The sequence below is a fragment of the Apium graveolens genome, chromosome 8 (assembly GCF_009905375.1).
Source record: "Apium graveolens cultivar Ventura chromosome 8, ASM990537v1, whole genome shotgun sequence".
NCBI classification, from domain to species: Eukaryota; Viridiplantae; Streptophyta; class Magnoliopsida; order Apiales; family Apiaceae; genus Apium; species Apium graveolens.
The window spans coordinates 261,320,614-261,340,349 of NC_133654.1; the positions used below are offsets into that span (position 1 = coordinate 261,320,614).

Genomic DNA, 19,736 nt, shown 5'->3' on the forward strand with positions numbered 1-19,736 from the left:
AGGTAGAAGCTTGATACATAAGAAAATAATAAATAGAAAACCACTGAAATAACATTTCATGCAGTTGCTGCCAGCTACTGAACGGCAAATTACTTTTTCAATCAGTTACAACTTGACTTATCAGTTGACAACATTATTTATCTGTTTTACTTTAGGTTAATATTATATTCATCTTGCTCTGTTGCACAGTTCAATCTCCTTGAACGTATTTAGGTTGATGATTTATAAGCATATTGAAATTTAATAGATCTTTTCATATACCCTATACAGATTTTTGTCTCCTTTATTATGTTTTAGGTGTTTTACATGGATCAAGATAAAGATAATGAGGAGCAGAATTCTGAAGGAGTATCCAAGAAAAGGACTAGAGGTCCGACGTTATGCACAAAACATAAAAGAAGGATGGTAAATCAGAACTTGGAGTGTATCATTTCTTTCGACGAATATGGTGACCCAATCGGGGACATGCTTAAAGATTTCAGGAGTTATATAGGATCAGTGGCCAGAGTACAAGTCGATATTAATATCGAGAGTTGGGATCAAATTGATCAAAGACTGAAAGATGCCATGTGGGATGATATTAAGGTACAAACTACTCTAAATAGCATGTGTGATTTCTTATCCAAATTAACAGGCTGAATTTTGTCATATTGTTGTCAAAAATTAAATTTATTAAAGTAGTGATTATAAGTGTTTATAATTAAAAAAAATATTTTAAAACCATAAAAATTAGTACGTCCAACTCAAACAGTGTCAGCGTAAATACATGTGTGTTTTTGTGATGAAAGCAAGCAGACCTGCGTACCAAGAACTTTCGGTAATTCTGCACGTTCTATTTCTATTTGGCCACGAGCTTTGCTATAATTCAATACAGCTCTGGATAATGTACAACTGCTGGTACATGTATTTTCAGCACCATATTTCCTGCTGCTTTCTTTCAACTTGCTATCTGTATAAAAATTGCCATCCTATAAACAAAAAAAATGTAGAATGCAAAAAAAAACTGATAAAAACCAATGTACCTATTTCCAGTTGCTTAGATCCTATAACATTATAACCTTCCACACCTCGAATGATGTCTCTTTGCAAATGCTGATAATAAGGAATTAAGGAATGCAACTCAATATAATGAACAACATTAACAGGAGACATACAAATAAACAAGAGAAAATTTGGAGACCTTTCCCGCACGGGTAGATATGTACAACTTTTCAAGCTTTGGATGTTGTTGTAATTTTACTTCACTGGGTACAATACTATCAGAATCTCCCATTCCAGAAGCGAACTGCTTGAGAACAGCCTGACATAGGTGATAATACTAGGAATTAGTACTAGACTACTAGTCCTCTGTGTCAGCAATCAATTATTTTATATGTGCACATTTTGTTATACTCTCATTGCCCGCATTCCCATGTACTTTCTCAGCTTATATATTCAAGCATGCTGAGAAGTCGTGTATTGTATTACTAAAAGCTGATTTGTGCTTAGGACTAGCATAATTCCAAGAGCAATTAAAAAGTATTTTGTGCTTAGGATTTTTTTGTACAATACAACAAAATTGTAACCTCTGATACTGATTAAGAGAACATAAAGAAGTCTCAGACAACTCTTCTAGCTAAATGATTTTTTTCAAACTCAAGTAAAATGCTTAAGGTTAATTTACTTACACTTAATATCAGTAAGTAAACTCAAACCATATTGGCAACTTTGCTTTTAACCCTACCTGGATTGAGTATATCTGCAAAATCTGGATTGAGTATCACAACTTTGCTTTTAAATAAAGTTTGTATTTTTTTTATCTAATCATATATTATTCTAATATTTATATAAATATATAATAATTATAAATTTATAATAAAAATAATAAAGAATTTTGAAGAAGTTGTGATCTTAGTTTAGCAAACTATAGGCTCTATTTAATATTTATATACTTTTTAGGTAATACTTTATGCATAGTTACCATTTGCTGTCACTGGATTTTTTTTTCTTTGTAAGGTATGTACTTGTTCACACGCACATTGCATGTCTACATATTAGATTAAATATGTAATTTTATCTTTATGTTCAGAGTCGTTGGAAACTGGATGATTCGCGTAAAAAGAACGTGTTAGAAAGAGCGGGGAAGCAGTGGAGGGATTTCAAGAGTAAGTTGACCAAAAATTACTTTCGTAAAGGGAATGATCCATGTGAAAAATACAATTTCATCAGTTTGGAGATGTGGGAAATATTTTTAAAAAGACGTGAAATAGAGGAGTTTAAGGTAAAATGATGCCCCCAAAATTCTCAGGTGTCTTGTTTACTTGTGGAAGTTTATGGTTCTCCCCTGTCCTATTTTCTGCTTTTACTCACACCTTTTTTTGTATTAAACAGGAAATAAGTGAAAAAACAAAATTAAGTCAACAACATAATGAACATGAACATTATCTTGGACCTAGTGGATATGCGGCAAGGAGGACAAAGTGGTGTGTTGATGATCCCATAGCTTCTTTGAGTGGTTATGAATCCACTAATCATCAACTTTATCGAGTGAGCTTACCGGATGTAGCTATGATTGGATTAGAGAACGTACAAAACCTTAGGAGGGCGAAGGTTATTACTTTCCAAATGACAAGACGAAGGAAGTGTTTGACAAAATGGTAAATTACTAAACTATTCTTGTGTTAAATTACATATAGTACTGATGGCTAATGTTGCTTCACTTTCTAATGAATATTATGAACATGGAGAGTTGCAGAGGCATGTTTCAGATGGTTCATGGACTCCAGAAGGCCACGATGACATTTTGTCACGTGCATTTGGTCAGAAGGAGCATGGAGGACGTGTTAGAGGGGTTGGTGGAGGAGCCAAAATTAAAGATGTATTTGGATCAGGGAAAAATAAACATAGTGGACTCGTCTCGGTGGATGAGTTGGCCACAATTACACAAGAAATTACTAAGAAAGTTCATAAGGAGTTTGAGGAGAAGATGAATGAAATGATGAATTCAAAGCTTGAAGGTATATTTGATCAATTGAAGCAGATGGGTGTGTCAATTTCAAGTGATCAGTTTGTGAATAATTTTGGTACACCGAAAAATGAAATTGTTCGAAGCAGTTGTCAGTCTGTACATGATTCGGTACATGGAGAAGATCATTTCACAAATCTCAAGGTAATAAATAAACCTTTCTATTTGGAATATCTAAACTCTAAGGTTAAATGTTAATTCTTAATTTACAAAGAGGATTCTAGCGGTTTGATATTTTTTATTTGGTATTTGTGTTAATTTATGCATTCCAGGCTCCAACACTTTGCTGTCTTTGGGTGATACATCTGGAGAAAGGGAGAGTTATTGCAGCAAGGGGGACTGTTTTTCCATTAAATAGTGGGGGGTTAATATGATTCATAATAGCCCAATTGTGCCTCACAATGTCAAAGTATCAGTTGGTGATGTTCTAGCTGAATATCAACTAACCCCACTTCATGTGCCATGTGATGAACATGAGACGGTAGGAAATGCAGCGGGTAGCTTTGTTCAATGGCCGAACGATCTTGTGATATTAGGGCAGGTACATGTCTTGTGAGGTGAAAGTTTATTCAAGAATTTTGTTCTCTCATTTATTTGCAGTTTTTCATGTTTGTAATTGTTTTTGACTATAAGAGCCGATATTATTGGAGAAGAAGAAGAGTGAGACTAGTCTCAAGAAAAATGTTCAGGTGCCAAAAAAAGTTGAAAGCAAAGGTTCATTGACTCCTATAAAGAAAACCCCATCATTGCTTAATGATGACATACACTCAAGTGAGCATTGTCGATCTCTACGTTTCTTGCTTAATAAGAGGCCTTCCACTAAAAAAAGTGAGGTCTTTAAGTATGAAAAAAATGGAGAGGATCCAATATACATCACGCCTGAAGATGTTGATCAATTTTTGAAAATGAGTTGGTTAAACATATCCGTTTTGGAAATATTTCTAAAGTAAGACCAAGTTTTTTCTTCCTTAATTACTTTAAAATCTATCAACACACATGCTTATTATGATAAGTAATTTTTGTAGATACGTTAGCACTTTGTGCAAGGATACATTTGGATTCATGCTGCCATCTAGATTAGCCATAACACATAATCGTGACTATCAACGTCAACAAGAAGCAGCTGATTACATGACAAATATTTTGGTAGAAAATAAAAAAAAACCTTTTATCCTAGCACCATACATCCAAGAGTATGAACAAAATAAGTCTCTATCACTAATTTTATTACTAGTGTAATCCAAAATATTTATTACATATGTTTGTATCATTGTAGCAACCATTGGATGTTGCTCATGTTTTATCTCAAGGAAAGTGCTATATATGTGTTTGATCCATTGAAACAAGAATGGAAAATACGCTTGACAACACCTGCCCGGACGTAAGTTAAATATGAATTTTAGTTTTGCATAATGTATTGTTCTAATTTCATAATAAATGTGAATAATGATGTATGTTTAATTCACAGGGCGTATAAATTATACGTACGAGAAGGTGGATTAATGAATAATAGAAAAGAATTTCTCCGGCATCATTCCGAGGTTCAGGTATTACTTGTTTACATGTTTGATTTTTTTTTATACATAACTTGAAAAATGATGTTGCTTTATGCGTAGTGTCCTCAACAAGAAGGAGGTACGGAGTGTGGTTTTTTCGTTATGAGGTAAATGCACGACATAATCATGTTTTCTCAAAAAAATTCCACCATAAATTGGAAAGTGGTAATAAAAATAATCTCAACATTGTTTTACAAATATTGATCAAATAGAGATTTTTTTAATACTTTGTCTTTCATATTTTGAAGGGTCTTGGTTCAAGGAACTATACCAAAAAGAAAATTAAAGAGATACGAGAGCTTTGGGCACAATTTTTTACTTTAGAATGTTTCTAACAAGGTGATTTCTTTTAAATTTTTAGATGCTCCATTTGTGCTATAAGTACTTGATAGAAGCATATAACCATTTTATAATTGGATATGTTGGTTGATTTTATTTGTTTACAATATGTGTGGAGAAGCATAAAAGCATTTCTTACCTTGCTATTTCAAACATTTTACTGAAGTATAGAATCTTCGTGTTGGTTATAATTTGCATGATTGTGAATTTATTATTTATTGAACATTTCAGAGAAAAATGAGAATGGATGGTCAAGCATTTAAAAGCATCTCATGTTCGTGTCAAAAGACAATATGTAGTTTTGCGATCTCGATTTACAGAAAGAAAAGGGGGACTTGAAGATTTTGAAGTACTTGTTAGGGGAGACACATTATGTGTTATTTTATATGTAAGGGAACCATAATGGAAAGAGTTGGATGGTATTTGTAATTCAATATATACTTTTCTTCCAAGATTGGTATATTTAAAATTTCTAAATTTATTGTAATATATAATTTTTAAGTTGTACAATTTAATTTTTTGTTGTACTGTATTTTTGGGATGTTAGTATTCATTGTATAATGAAACAGGTTTATAGAAAATATATAAAATATCAATAAAAAACAGGAAAAAAAAATTAATTTTTCAGTGACAGAAAGCGTCGGCATTCTAGCTAACCGACGCTATTGATGAGAAGCAAGTGTGTCGGCATTTCGGCTAACTGATGTATTTGGTTAGAAGCAATAACGTCGGTTAACAAACAGGTGAACCAACGCAACATGTGACAAGCAAGTGCATCGGCATTTTGGTGAACCGACGAAACAGGTGAGAACTAATAGCGTCGGCATTGGATATAACCGACGCAATTAATCAAACCAAAAGCGTCGACATTTTGTCCAACCGACGCATTGCAAGGCGACAAATAACGTCGGTTATACATATAACACCGACGATGTAAGTCAACCTACAACGTCGGTTGATTAACCTAAGTCGTGTGTCGTTTAACTGACGCAATTAATGTTTCTGTGTCGCTCGTTTAACCGACGCTGTAGGTCCATACCTATAGCGTCTCCCACACTTACTTTGCCACTTGACTGACACCTTAGTGCTGTTTTAACCGACGCTAAAAGTCCAGTTTGCACTAGTGCATCTTCAACCCAAAATACAAGTGCCATTAGATATTTTTTACGCGTATTTTAAGATGTATAAAATCATACCTCTGCATACTTTTTTCTGAAATTTCTTTTCTTGAATTAAAATTTAATATGTATATATTCAGAATAAAAAATTGAAAAATAATTTATAAAGCTATCTTTTTTATTCATCTCAAAATATGCATCAAAAGTCAAAGGAATTTGTATTTTTGTACTGAGGGAGTAGTGTACTTCACAGTCTCACCACACAACTTTGTTCAAAACTTTAAAATTAGTTCTGCAACAATGCATTCATAGAGTAGTTATGATAGTTGGCAATTGTTTAAGGTGAAGTAGAAAAGTAAAACTGTACTCAAATCAACTAACATGACAAGCACCGCCAGTAAACTATACATGTACTCTTTGTTGCGGCAGAAATTCTGGCATACATTTAATTTAGGTTAAACAATTCATAACATCTAGTTGTCTACTAGTATAAATTTTGTTGTACGTTATTCGATTAACTTATTAGATTTAAAATGACTCTGCGGATTTTATGGTCTAATTAGTGCCCGTTTGGAATAACTTATTACTTAAAAATGCATAAGTGACTTATAGGTGATAAGTAGATAAAAACTTATAAGTTATATAAGTGTTTGGATAATTTACTTATAAGTCATAATTTTTTTTACTTAAATGAGTTAAAATAAATAATTTTTAAATATAATTTTTTCTTAATTCTTGAATTTTAAATTTAAATAACATTTACAAACATGTATTTTAAAATTAAAATTAATAAAAAAGTGAAAAATCAAAATAAGTTCAGAAAAAATACGTTGTTACTAACATTCACTTATCAGCTTATAAGTTGTAAATTCAGCTTATAATTTAGGTCGACAAACATTCATTGATAAGTATTTACGGACTTATAAGTCAATAAGTTACTTATTTGATGGTGGCCAAACATGCCCTATTTATAGCACTTTCGCTTTCAATGCTGACCATCATTTAAATATCCAGCGTGAGTGCGTGATCTCTTCTTGTGAGCTAGAGATTTTTACATAATTAATTTACATGAGGCATAGAAAAGTAATCTTGAAAAAAATAATAATGCACATAACCCTAAACAATACCCAAGGAGCAGAAGGAAATACCTGCAAAATCAGAGACATTTCATTTCAAACAAAAAGGAGCAACCCTAGTGATGAAACCAGTACAAGAAAACACGGGCCATTGGAACGGAGAGACAAAAATATAGATTTGGTGAGTTCTCTGTGTTTTTACTAGTAATTTTTACTTGTTCTCTGTGTTTTTTACACAGATTTGGTGAGTTCTTCATTTTTTTCCTATCAAGATTCTCCCTTGAATTTTGATAAAATGGAAACTTTTTTCGTGATTACAAAAATAAAAAGTAAATTGAAAAGTGTGTAGATTGCCCTGTAACAAAATTTATATACATTATAGCATTAATATAACTGAAACAAATCACAAGTGGACCACAGTGCCGGAGAAAAGGATACAAGAAAAGGTGAGGAGATTTGAAAGCGAGTTGCCAATGGGTAGAGGTGGCCACTTGTGCGGGTTCGAACCGCCCATCTGGGACCGACTCGTTGTATAGCCCGAATTTATTCAGCCCGGTTCGGGCCGGTTCAGAACCGCACAAATCGTTACATTTCACGAAAACCGGAACCGGACCCGGCACGGACCGCACAAGACCCGCATGACCGCACGAACCCGTGAGCTCGCATAGCCTGCGCGAACGCGTGAGCCCGAACATACACTTGGGTTGGTTTGTTAGTTTGCTAAGTTGTAAATGTAGTAGGAATGTTTGTTCTTTTTATATGTTTTTACTTTCTAAATTCACATTTCAGTATCAGCTAAGCTAACTCTAGATCAGTAGTACAAGTAGAACCTTAAAATAGATATATAAAAAAATTATTATGAAAAATAATAACCTAAAACCCATATCACAGATTATTTTTAATATTACATAATTTTTTTGAATTTAATTTATAAAAATTTTAAATTCTAAAATTTATTTATTTGAAATTTTAATAATATAATTCGATAATATTTATTAATTATTGCTATACAATTATTGCCTAGATATGTGCAGTACTACTAGTCTACTACTAGACTCCACTCCAGTACCAAACTCATTTCAGAATTAATGAAATTGACACAAGCCCGACTCGTCGAGCCCGCACAAGCCCGACTCGTTGAACCCGCATAGCCCACCAACTTGCGTGCGGTTACGATTCCTCTTTCTTCAGTTCAAATCCGGCCCGAGCCCGATTCGCTTCTCCACCGGGCCGGTTCAGTGTTCAGATTTCTAGTGTTCAACCCGTATGCGGCCCGGCCCGAACCGCACAAGTGGCCACCTCTACCAATGGGTACTACTACTTTGATCACATTTTTGTAGTATCATAACAGTGCGAGTAGGCTAATTAACTCAATAAACGTAGTTTGCTTTTCCTATTTAATTAGAAAATCAGTGGATCTGGCTGGTATATATATATATATATATATATGTATGTATGTATGAACCAAATGCCAACTTTAAGTTGCAACACTATTTATTCATCAAGTGAGTACAGTTCTTATGTGCGTCAATGCATTTGAATTAATAAACTCGGGATATGGTTTATCTAAATATGAACATCCTGTTTTAAAATGAAATTTAGTAAATGTTGAAGATTATAAGATGCTGGGACCTTTGTCGGACATCTTAAAATCTTAGATGAACTGATTACTTAACATGATATCGGAGCTCGGTATAGAGAGATAAATCTCTGAGGTTCGAGCTCACCTATTTATAACAGTAACATTTGCTGGAGATCAAAGCAATAGGTGATTAAACACTTGGCTTAGAATCTAATCCGAGAAAAACTAATACTGGTTCAAATTTCTGCCCAGAAAAGGTTCACTGTCTATAGCTCTTAATAGTAAGAGGGGTTTGCAATGTCTCTCATTCCCTTCAATATCAATTTATTAGGATGCACTATGCATAAAGATCTGCTATTAACTTTGTACATTACTGATGTGTAGTAGCTCGTTCATTTTTAGGTTTTGAACTGAGATATATAACAACTGAGAAATGAACAAGTTATGTACAATCCTTTGATAAAAAAAGTGTTTTTTTAGCTAAGGAAAAGAAATTAGTGCAAACATATTTCACAAATTGGATCCCATACTTATACCTAATTAATTAATTAACACACATGAAATGCATATTTACATACATACACCCTTTCCTTTACAAATGAGATCTAAAAGTGGACTTGAAGAAGCAACAGATCTAAGAGGTACTAACCTTTCAGATATATATTGCACGGTGCTGTTGATGATTGTACTACTAGTCACCTTGATTTCGATCGAAGTACTGGAAATCAATGGAGTTAGGGCTTAAGAATTCAGTTGTAATATTGTCCCAACCAAGATTAAATTGATTGTTGGAGTAGGAATCTAATCCACCTGAAAAGATATCATCATATTTCTCATGGTCATAACCATACATAGACCACGACACTGATCCAGATGGGCTTGCGATAGCCGGATGATTATGAAGTGATGATTCAGAAGTCGAAATATTTTCTTGACTTCTCGTATTAGTACTCATCGATTGGCCTACTTGAAAGAGGGTATTAGGGTTTCCAGCAGGCCCTAATTGAGCCAAGTAGTAAGCTTGATCAGACAAGCTCCATTCTGATTTTTCAAAGCATCTAATCAGCTTTTTTTCCCTTGTTCTCTCCCTTGCTCTTGTTCTTGCCTTGTCTCTCAAATCCTTGGCATTAATTTTAGTACTTCTTGTAGCTGATTTCTCGGTTTTTTTCATGCCAAAAACACACCCAACTGGATCTGATTTTGTTTTAACCTTCTGTTGCTCTTCTGAGATTTCAATCGATTTTGAAGACTTTTTAGAAATACTGTTGTTTCTCATTTGTGTAACATTGCTGGCTTTACTACTGAGCTGATTGATGGCTTTCTTGGACTTAGAAAAGAGCCATTCAATAGTTTTGCTAGCTTTATCGTAGCCCAACCTATCTTGAAGATCGAAGAACTTGCGGGCTATTTGTACCGATAATCTCATTCTTCTGTCTCTAAGACCTTTTGCAGTGTTTATCTTGGTGTGTCTATCCTTCTTTCCACTTCTCCTTGCCGTTGAGCCTTTCTTCAATGTACTTTTCTTCGATTCAGAAGAATGGTAATCAGTCAATGAACTACGCTGATGAATTTGAGTGCCGGGAGTAGTAGTGCGAATCTCATGTGCAGTATATGTGTTGATGTTAACTCCAGGCAAAGGCAAATTTGAGATTTCCCCAATGTCGGCTTCTTGACCCTCATTAGCTGCCATTATTGGTACCGAAAAAATCTGATTTTCATCTATAAGAGAAGATCTGAAGTTTTGGACGAAGAAAGGTAGAACTTCTTCTTCTTCTTGTGTTATGGTAAAAGGATTACCATTGTAATGTTCATCAACATCGAGTGAGTTACTAATCCACGACATTAGCCCGTTATTGTAAGCAAACTGGTTTGATCTGTGCTGAATATTTGATGCAGAGGTTTGTTCTTGGAAAATTATATGGAAATGTACATATTATATCTAAATACTTATATATAGCTGCAAATTACAAGTACGATAAATAGGTGTAAGCATTCTGGAATGCAAATGCTATCTAGCTCAAGATATATCCATCATAATATTGACTAGTTTTGAAATGACAGGATAATTTGTTTATCGATGATTCATGTGGAGTTTTCTTTCGAAATAGAAAAAAATGGATGGAGAGAGTAACCGAATGTGTTCTAATAGTGGAACAAACAATGCGAACATACACAAAAGAATCAAACGGCCCTTTCAATTTGTGAACTATACTATCTTTTGGTAGATATGTATGGAAGTGCATAAAGGGATAATGTTATATGAAGCAAGCTTTAGGGCTAAAGAGTAAAAAGATAAAACAGAAGATAAGTGCAAAATATGTGATCCATCACGTGGAAGCTCTGCAAGTGAAGCATTTTGTAATGAAGAATAAAGAAAGGAGAGTTTGAAACAGCTCAGAATGTAACCAAGATAAATGGAAACAAGAGTACTGAAATTTGTTGCAGTATAATTGCCAAGTCTAGAAACCTAGAAGATAAAGATAAGAGGATAGATATGAATGATGAAGACAATTATTTAAAACTGTATAACATATGTATATGTTACATTAACTGTTCTTGTACCAATTCATTGGTATCATTTATTAATTTGACCATCATGACCTAGCTATCCAGGTTTCTTTGTCTCTTTCTTCCCCAAGATTAAGTATTCGGGGTAAATATGAATATTGTCTTAAACCCACACAAGTTAGCTTTAAATTAGCAAGAGCATACAGCAGTAATTCGAATGGGCTAAGAAAAAATCTGAATTTTTTTTGAAATAAACGTACTTGCTTTTATTAAATCCAATCATTAACTAATACATCGGAAGTAAGTCCCGGAGCAACATCAATCCATTCTGGGAAGTCTGATATGGAATGATTCGCTCTAGCTAGAGTATATGAACTACTTCATTTGCAGACCTATGCACAAATTGCACTACTGCAATATTGCCATTACCGTTTGTGGGGTATTTCTGAGGTTATTGTTTATACTGTTTACAAATATTAAATTCAAGCGTATATTAGAGCCGGCAATTTCATACACGACACGAAAACAACACGAAAATAACGGGTTTGGTTTGACATTTTTGGTACACGAACACGAAAGTACACGAACATTGAAGTACACAGATGAATTTAGTGTCGGTTGACACGAAAACAACACGAAAATAACGGGTTTGGTTTGACATTTTTGGTACACGAACACGAAAGTACACGAACATTGAAGTACACAGATGAATTTAGTGTCGGTTTTGGGTTTACACTTAGGTACACGACACGAAACGAAAGTACACGAAATAAATAAATATTTAAATAAATTTATCAAAATTATATGAATACATATATCTTACAATAATATTTTACATATAATATTTACTGAATATAGATACAAAATAGATTCAAATTTAAATTTCATAAGACTTGACCGCACTTGAGTCTTTACGACTTATTGACTTAAGACTCGATTAGTAAAAATTTAATATTTAAATATATTTTTTATTTATCTTTATTGTTATTATTAATTTTAAACTGCACGAAACACGACACAAAACGTACACGAAATGAAGTTACACAAACATGTAACGAAACAAATTCTTAACGGTTCGGGTTTGGGTTAGACATTCATGACACGAAACACGAAAGTATACGACACGAAATACGAAAGTACATGAAACGAATGAATTGCGGGCTCTATTTAATACCATTCTAATTTATTTTTTCAAACAAATATTTGACATATTGATCATTATATAATTATAAAAATTATAAATACTATTTATATTTTTCCAATTAATATTCCGATTAATCGGTCGGATTGATCTCCGACTTACAGATTAATTTCTCGAAGATACCTTTACCGCCCTAGCACGCCTAGTTATTCATGAACAATACCAATTAGCGAAAAGGCAATTAGAGGTTAAACCGACAAAAAGACAAAATATTTTAAGCCAAATCTACTTTATAGCAGGATCTTCTCTAACGATGATTGTAAAGTAAATATGTACCTACTTTTAGACTTTTAGTGATTAGTTGTTAATCATGTCAAAGTAGATGATTTATAGAAGTTTTACTTTGAATGCTAATAAAATCTAAAAGAAAAATGAAAGGTACTTAAAAATGGGTTCCCAAATATTGGCAAAAGAAATAAAAAGGTGCTTAAAAATGGGCTCCCAAATAGTTAGCGTGAAAAACAAAATATCCACCATTTAGGGAGATTTGCACAAAATATCTATTGGCGGGATATTCCGCCCTTTTTACCCACTTAATACACAAGTGAGAATGCGGATTCGAATTTTAAAAATCTAACATTTTGTTTTTTGAATACGCATGTTGAACATACATAAACATGCGTATTCTTTGTAAAAGTAAAAGTGAATACGCATGTTCAATATGTGTATCCTTTATTGAATTTTAGAAGGTTGAATACGCATTTCTTAAATGTGTATTTCGTGGGTATTTTGGTCGATTCGCGCGCATCTGGGTATTTTGGACAGTTGAAGGTGAAAAGTGGTGTATTTTGGGCATTCTTTCAAATAGTGACAGATCCGGGATTCCTAGATTTAAAATATTTTCACAATTTAATATATTTAATTATTATTAAATAAAATTTAATAATGAAAGCTTTTGTAATAGTATCTATTATTTATTTACCAAATACATAATTTTCTCATGAATAATTTAAATGTGAAGCACCATTTTTATTATTTGGTGGCCACAATTCATCTTATATTAGGTGTAAAGTTGGTAACTTTTTAAATAATAAAATACGATCTCGGGAAAAATTAAAACAGGTCACGTGTCCTGTTCGGAAATTTTGAAAACCAATTCAGTTATCTAGCACAAAGGCCAACCTAAAAATCATTAAAAGATTTTTAAAATTAAATGAGCAAGAATAGAAAGCGCAATTTTCAGTTTAGCAAAAAGGACCAATTTAATAACTATAAAATTGCTTGTTGATAATTCTGTGGCAAAGTACTCCGGAGTTCAAAGCTCAAAAGAGTCGAGCAAGATATCAAGGTTAAGATTACATGCCTATCAATAGAACTCAAAATAGCAAACAAGTCATGCCTTCTTGGAGAGCAATATTATTCTCACAGGTGTTTCGAAAATGTTTTGACGACAGGTAAAGTTGTATCATGGGACGACCATCATTAAAAAGAGTTAATTGCAGTTTGCAACTCTTATCTTTCATTTAAATTCAAAACAGTATACATATTTTGTAAAACATAGTTTGTAACCCCTAATTTTCAAAATTAAATACAACATGCATCCCCTTCATAATTTTCAGTTATAAATTTGGAATTGTGGTGTTTAATATTATTTTTATAATTTAAAACATTATAATATTAATGTAATTTATTTTATATTTTACTTAATATAATATTAATGTCAATTATTTTATATTTTACCCAATATAATATTAATGTCAATTATTTTATATTTTACTAAATATAATTTTTAAATAGTTAAAATATAGATATATTTAGAAATTTTATGATTATATCTATAAACATATATTTTGCTTGATAAATATATTTTAAGTATTTTAGCATTATGATTAATTTAGAGTACTAATAGAAACTAACTATATTTTTTTCATGTAAAATTTTCATTAAAATAAATATTTTTATTGATTTGAAATTTTAATTATTAATATTAAACAGCTCAATTCCAATTTATTACTTAAAATTGTGAAGGAGATGCATATTGTATTTGATTTTGAAAGTTAGGGGTTGCAAATTGTATTTTACAAAGTAGCTATACTGTTTTGAATTTAGATGAAAGATAGGGATTGCAAACTGCAATTAACTTATTATAAAAACACTGATAGTACTGTGAACTTGGCCTTATTAACTTCTTCCTTGTGCTTGTACATTGTCGACATTCAAAATCTTATCTTCTCTTCCATTGTCGACATCCTCACCTTGATAGGTAATATACCAACTGTATCATCAACTTGTTTTTAATTGTATCCTTGCGATTTCTAGAATTCTAAATTCCTGATTAAAGTTCAAAGAAGTCGGGCATATCCTGGATTCGGTTGCCATTATCAGGCAATAAAATTTGGTTGCCACATTGGGTAAGTTTCAAGAACATGAGATGAGTTATAAGAGAAATTAATGTGCCCGAAATCTTAAAATAAGTAACTTATAATTTAAAATGAATAAATAACTTATAAGTGATAAGTAAATTAATACTTATAAGTTATATAAGTATTTGGATAATTTCACTTATAAGTTAGAATTTTTTTTAATTTAATAAATCAAAATAAATAATTTTTAAATATAATCATATTATTTCCTGAATTTTAGATTAGATTAACATTTAAAAATATATTTTTTAAAACTAAAGTTAAAAAAAAACGCAAAAAATCAAATTAAGTTGAGAAAAAGTACGTCACATTCAACTTATCAGCTTATAAGTTGAAAATCTGACTTATAAGTTATGTACACAAACAGTCCTCGATAAGTACTTACGGGCTTGTAAGTCAATAAGTAACTTATAATCTGTGGCCAAACAGACTCAATAAAAGAGAGTTCTTGATTATAATTAGACAAGGAAGGTAGTGAATGATTATAGGCGCAGTTGCGATATAAAGTTTGACATTGGTCTGTTCTACAGACTACAAAGAAAGGTATGATAATAAATCATCATCATTAAAAAGTGACCTTTAAAGTTTAAGGGAGGTTAGCAATTTAAACATTTATATGAAGATGAGAACTTCCATGTTCAGGAAGAGATTAGTGCATGATTATAGATCAAATTCAACAGGTTTCTTATTAGCAGTTGCTTTATGGGATCAGTAACCATGACAAGTTGTCTTGTGAGGAGACATGGATAAATAACCTTCCCAACCTAAGATTTATTAGTGTAAGGAGATTAATTTGGTTCAAATTAATAAGGGACTACTTGAACTAGTGAACAACACATTACAATTAAAGACAAATATTCTCAGCTGAACATTTTCAAAATACATTTCGAAGACCAATTTTTTCTCATAGAAAAACGGTAAATGTAAAAAAAAAATTGGTTACCAAAACTTTAACTAAATCTCTGAAATTGTTCTGAACTTGAAGAGAAATAATATCAACAAGTTAGATGAACAATACTATGTTGCAAAAAATTATTTCCAAAATAAAATTGAAAGAAATACTATTTGTTGAATCTCTTTTAAATGATGACGGCCCAATAACCAGTTATAGCAAATAACTTACGGTGCTTGATCCAATCATGGTTTTATGAATTGTTCTCTTCAGATTTAGGAAAAATATTAAGCAATCTTGGTTGTAAAAAAATGTGTACAGCCTAAAAGCCCATTTAACAATATATTCTCTCAAAGAGAAAAGGGCCATGAAGACAAAGCCTTCTCAACAATTAAAAAAAAACAAATGAGGTGACACTTTAATTACACTTCTGACAAATAAGCTGGATCTTAAACTCAGGAGTTTGTATAAAGTTCTGATATGTTTAATACTCCCTCCATCCCATGATGTAATTGTGTTTTCTAATTTGACTTTTTGTATTGTTTATAAAAAGTGATTGATTATTAATTTATGTTTAATCTATAAGATCAAATATAGTATTGAGTGATTTTGTTGGATTCATATATATGAATATTTTAATATAATGAAATTTTTATATTTAATACTAATATGAAATTAAAAATATTATGTATTGGTAAAAGTATTTTTTAGGGACGGAGGGATAGATATTACTAGGTTGATTGATTAGCGGAAAGGCAATCTAGATGCTAAACTGACAAAAAGACAAATATTTTAAACCAAATCTACTTTATAGCAGGATCTTCTCTAACGATGATTGTAAAGTAATTATGTACCTACTTTTAGACTTTTAGTGATTAGTTGTTTAATCATGTCAAAGTCGATGATTTATACAAGTTTTACTTTCAATGCCAATAAAACCTAAAAGAAAAATGAAAAAAATGGACTCCCAACTAGTGACAGATTCAGGATTCAAGTTGACGGGTCGCAATTTAATATATTTTATTATGTTAAATTAAAATTGGTAATGAAAGTTTTTTTCTAATATTATTTATTATTAATTTACCATATATATATATATAGCTACTCTATTACAAACCAATTTAGAATAGAAATTAGAAACCAAATAATTTTTTTAAAAAAACTAATTCAAAATATAACACATATGATATGCAAATCGATTGTTGAGAGATGTAAAAAAATACAGTGAAATCGGATTTTAAAAAAAGTTACGGTTTGACAGGAAATATCAAATTAAAAACAGAGGGAAAAAGCTGAAATTGAGTGTGGGAGGGTGCAGGGTGGTGTGATTTAGGGGAACCATTAGATTGGGTAGATCTAATGGTTTAGATTAGTTCTAAGTTTTTATTTTAATTTTAGTTTGTAGATCTATTGGTCTTTAAATATGAAGTACCATTTTATCATTTGGGGGCCAAAATTCATTCTTCTTATATCGATAGTAAAATTATTAACCTTTAAAATAATAAGATACGATCTCGTACATATATATGCACATTAAAATTAAAACACGTTACGTGTCCTTTTAAGAAATATTGAAAAACAATTCAGTTATCTCGCACAACGGCTAACCTAAAAATCATTCAATTTTTTTGTAAAATATTTCGATTTTATTGTGAATTTGAATCCTCTTTTCACAGTAATGATCACATGCAGTGATCATGTTATTTACCAAACAACCACTCTCTCGATCGGTCCCAACAGGTCTGCCCAAAGAATTTAAAAATTAAACGAAGAAAAGTTAAAAAAAGCTAAAATTTCCAAGAAGGTGAATGACTTGCAATATACTATATAAATTTCATAATATATCATATCACAACAAATAATTACAGCAATAAGTGGATTGTAATATGATATTTACTAAAAATCTTATGTTACCCAATAATATAAAATGTTGAACAAATAATTTCTGTGAAGCGAGCGTCTAAGAAAAATAAAGAAGCTAATTACAGGTCTTTAAAAATGTGCTTAAATACCCTAATTTGTCAAAATTGTGCAATACAAACAAGCAAACACAACAGACCTACTTGCATACTTTATCAAACAACCATCCCTCCCCCTTATTATACATTCATTTTCCAACCAATCCAATACACAGAGTATCCACCAATAAAACCGCGTCTCTCTCTCCCTCTCGCACACACAGAAACACAATCTCTCCCCATCTTTACACCTCACTCACAACATCACCAACCTCTCTCTCTCTCTCTCAATGTCCATCTTCTTAATCTCTCTCCTCATTCTCATTCACTTCTCTCCCTCCTCCTCCTCCACCACTAACGACCAATACTACCTAAAACTCCCTCTCCTTCACAAAACACCATTTCATCCAAACCCTACCCAATCTCTCTCCTCTGACCTCCACCGCATCTCTACCCTCCACAAAAAGTCCCCACAACTCCCACTCACTTCCGGTGCATCCACCGGAAGTGGCCAGTACTTCGTAGACCTACGGATAGGTACTCCACCTCAACGTCTCCTCCTCGTCGCCGACACTGGTAGTGACCTAGTTTGGGTCTCTTGCTCCGCTTGTCGTAACTGCTCTAAACACCCGCCAAACACCTCATTTTTCCCGCGTCATTCAACCACATTTTCACCTCACCATTGCTTTGACAGCTCATGCAAGCTCATTCCTCACCCTAGACACGTCGCGTGTAATCACACGCGCCTCCATAGTCCATGCAGATACGAATATTCGTATTCAGACGGATCGTTCACTAGCGGCTTTTTTAGTCGTGAAACCACTACTTTTAATACTAGCTCGGGCAATGTGGTTAAGCATAATAAACTCGCATTTGGATGCGGGTTTAACCAATCCGGGCCAAGTGTTTCTGGCCCGAGTTTTAACGGGGCCAACGGCGTGATCGGATTAGGACGTGGGCCCATTTCCTTACCCTCTCAATTAGGAAGAAGATTCGGTAACAAGTTTTCATATTGTCTCATGGATTACACTCTTTCACCACCTCCTACAAGCTTTTTACTGTTCGGAAACAATGACGCAGTAAAAAAAAGTTACACCCCATTGTTAGTAAACCCTTTGTCACCTACATTTTACTACGTAGGCATCAAAAGTGTATATATTGAAGGTGTTAAATTACCTATAAGTCCATCTACTTGGGCTATTGATGGGTTTGGTAATGGTGGGACCATAGTGGACTCGGGTACCACACTCACATTTTTACCCGACCCGGTTTATAATCGGATCCTAAATGCGGTTAATAAGCTGGTTACGTTACCAAGTCCAGATGAGACAACTCCTGGTTTTGATTTTTGTATAAACGTGTCAAGCGTGTCAACACTGATTTTACCCAAACTGAGTTTTAAACTCGTTGGCAAGTCAGTGTTCTCGCCACCTCCGAGTAACTATTTTATTGACACTGCGGAAGATGTTAAATGCTTGGCTTTACAACCGGTTGGATTGCCATCCTCGTTTTCGGTGATAGGAAATTTAATGCAACAAGGGTTTTTGTTCGAGTTCGATTCGGATCGGTTACAGCTCGGATTTTCGAGACGAGGTTGTGCCCTACCATAGTGATAGTATATATGATGGGTTATGTAACGTAAATTCTTTTGTTTTAATGTTTACGATTTTGTTTGGACATTGTTTTATATTGATGAATTTGTAAGTTTCGTTTGAATTGAGTAAAAATGGGGGAGGATATTATTTATTTATAAGTGTATGGAGTAATCATGACCATAAAAATCGGTAATCGGTACTAATCGGTTTAGGTACCCATTAGAAATTAATCGGCAAATCGGTAATTAATCGGTGGGAATAATCGGAACAAAAATCGGATATATTTAAATGTTTAATAATATTTAATATATATATACCTTATTTACTATGAAATATATATTTCAAAAATAATTTATAAATATTAATCAGATTTTAAAAATTAAATTGATCAAATATTTTTAAAAAATTTAATCAAGAATTAATCGAAAAAATATTAGAATACCGGGTAATAATATACAAAAGAACAAGGACAGGTTGGCTAATGATCTCCGGATGCTGTCTTGTTGCTCATGGGTTCTCACGTGAACTTGTTGGATCTCTGACA

At 32.6% G+C, this 19,736-nt stretch overlaps 2 protein-coding genes across 2 annotated transcripts; one reads left to right on the forward strand and one right to left on the reverse strand.

Moving 5' to 3' along the window:
• Positions 1 to 9,171: 9,171 nt before the first annotated feature.
• Positions 9,172 to 11,067, reverse strand: LOC141678409 (uncharacterized). Its single transcript, XM_074484718.1, has one exon. It carries the CDS (start codon positions 10,516 to 10,518, stop codon positions 9,367 to 9,369), a length of 1,152 nt encoding a protein of 383 aa, XP_074340819.1. The 5' UTR covers positions 10,519 to 11,067; the 3' UTR covers positions 9,172 to 9,366.
• Positions 11,068 to 17,714: 6,647 nt separating this feature from the next.
• Positions 17,715 to 19,350, forward strand: LOC141678567 (aspartyl protease family protein 2). The gene has a single exon (XM_074484911.1). The coding sequence runs from the start codon at positions 17,888 to 17,890 to the stop codon at positions 19,205 to 19,207; it is 1,320 nt and encodes a 439-aa protein (XP_074341012.1). The 5' UTR covers positions 17,715 to 17,887; the 3' UTR covers positions 19,208 to 19,350.
• Positions 19,351 to 19,736: the final 386 nt, after the last annotated feature.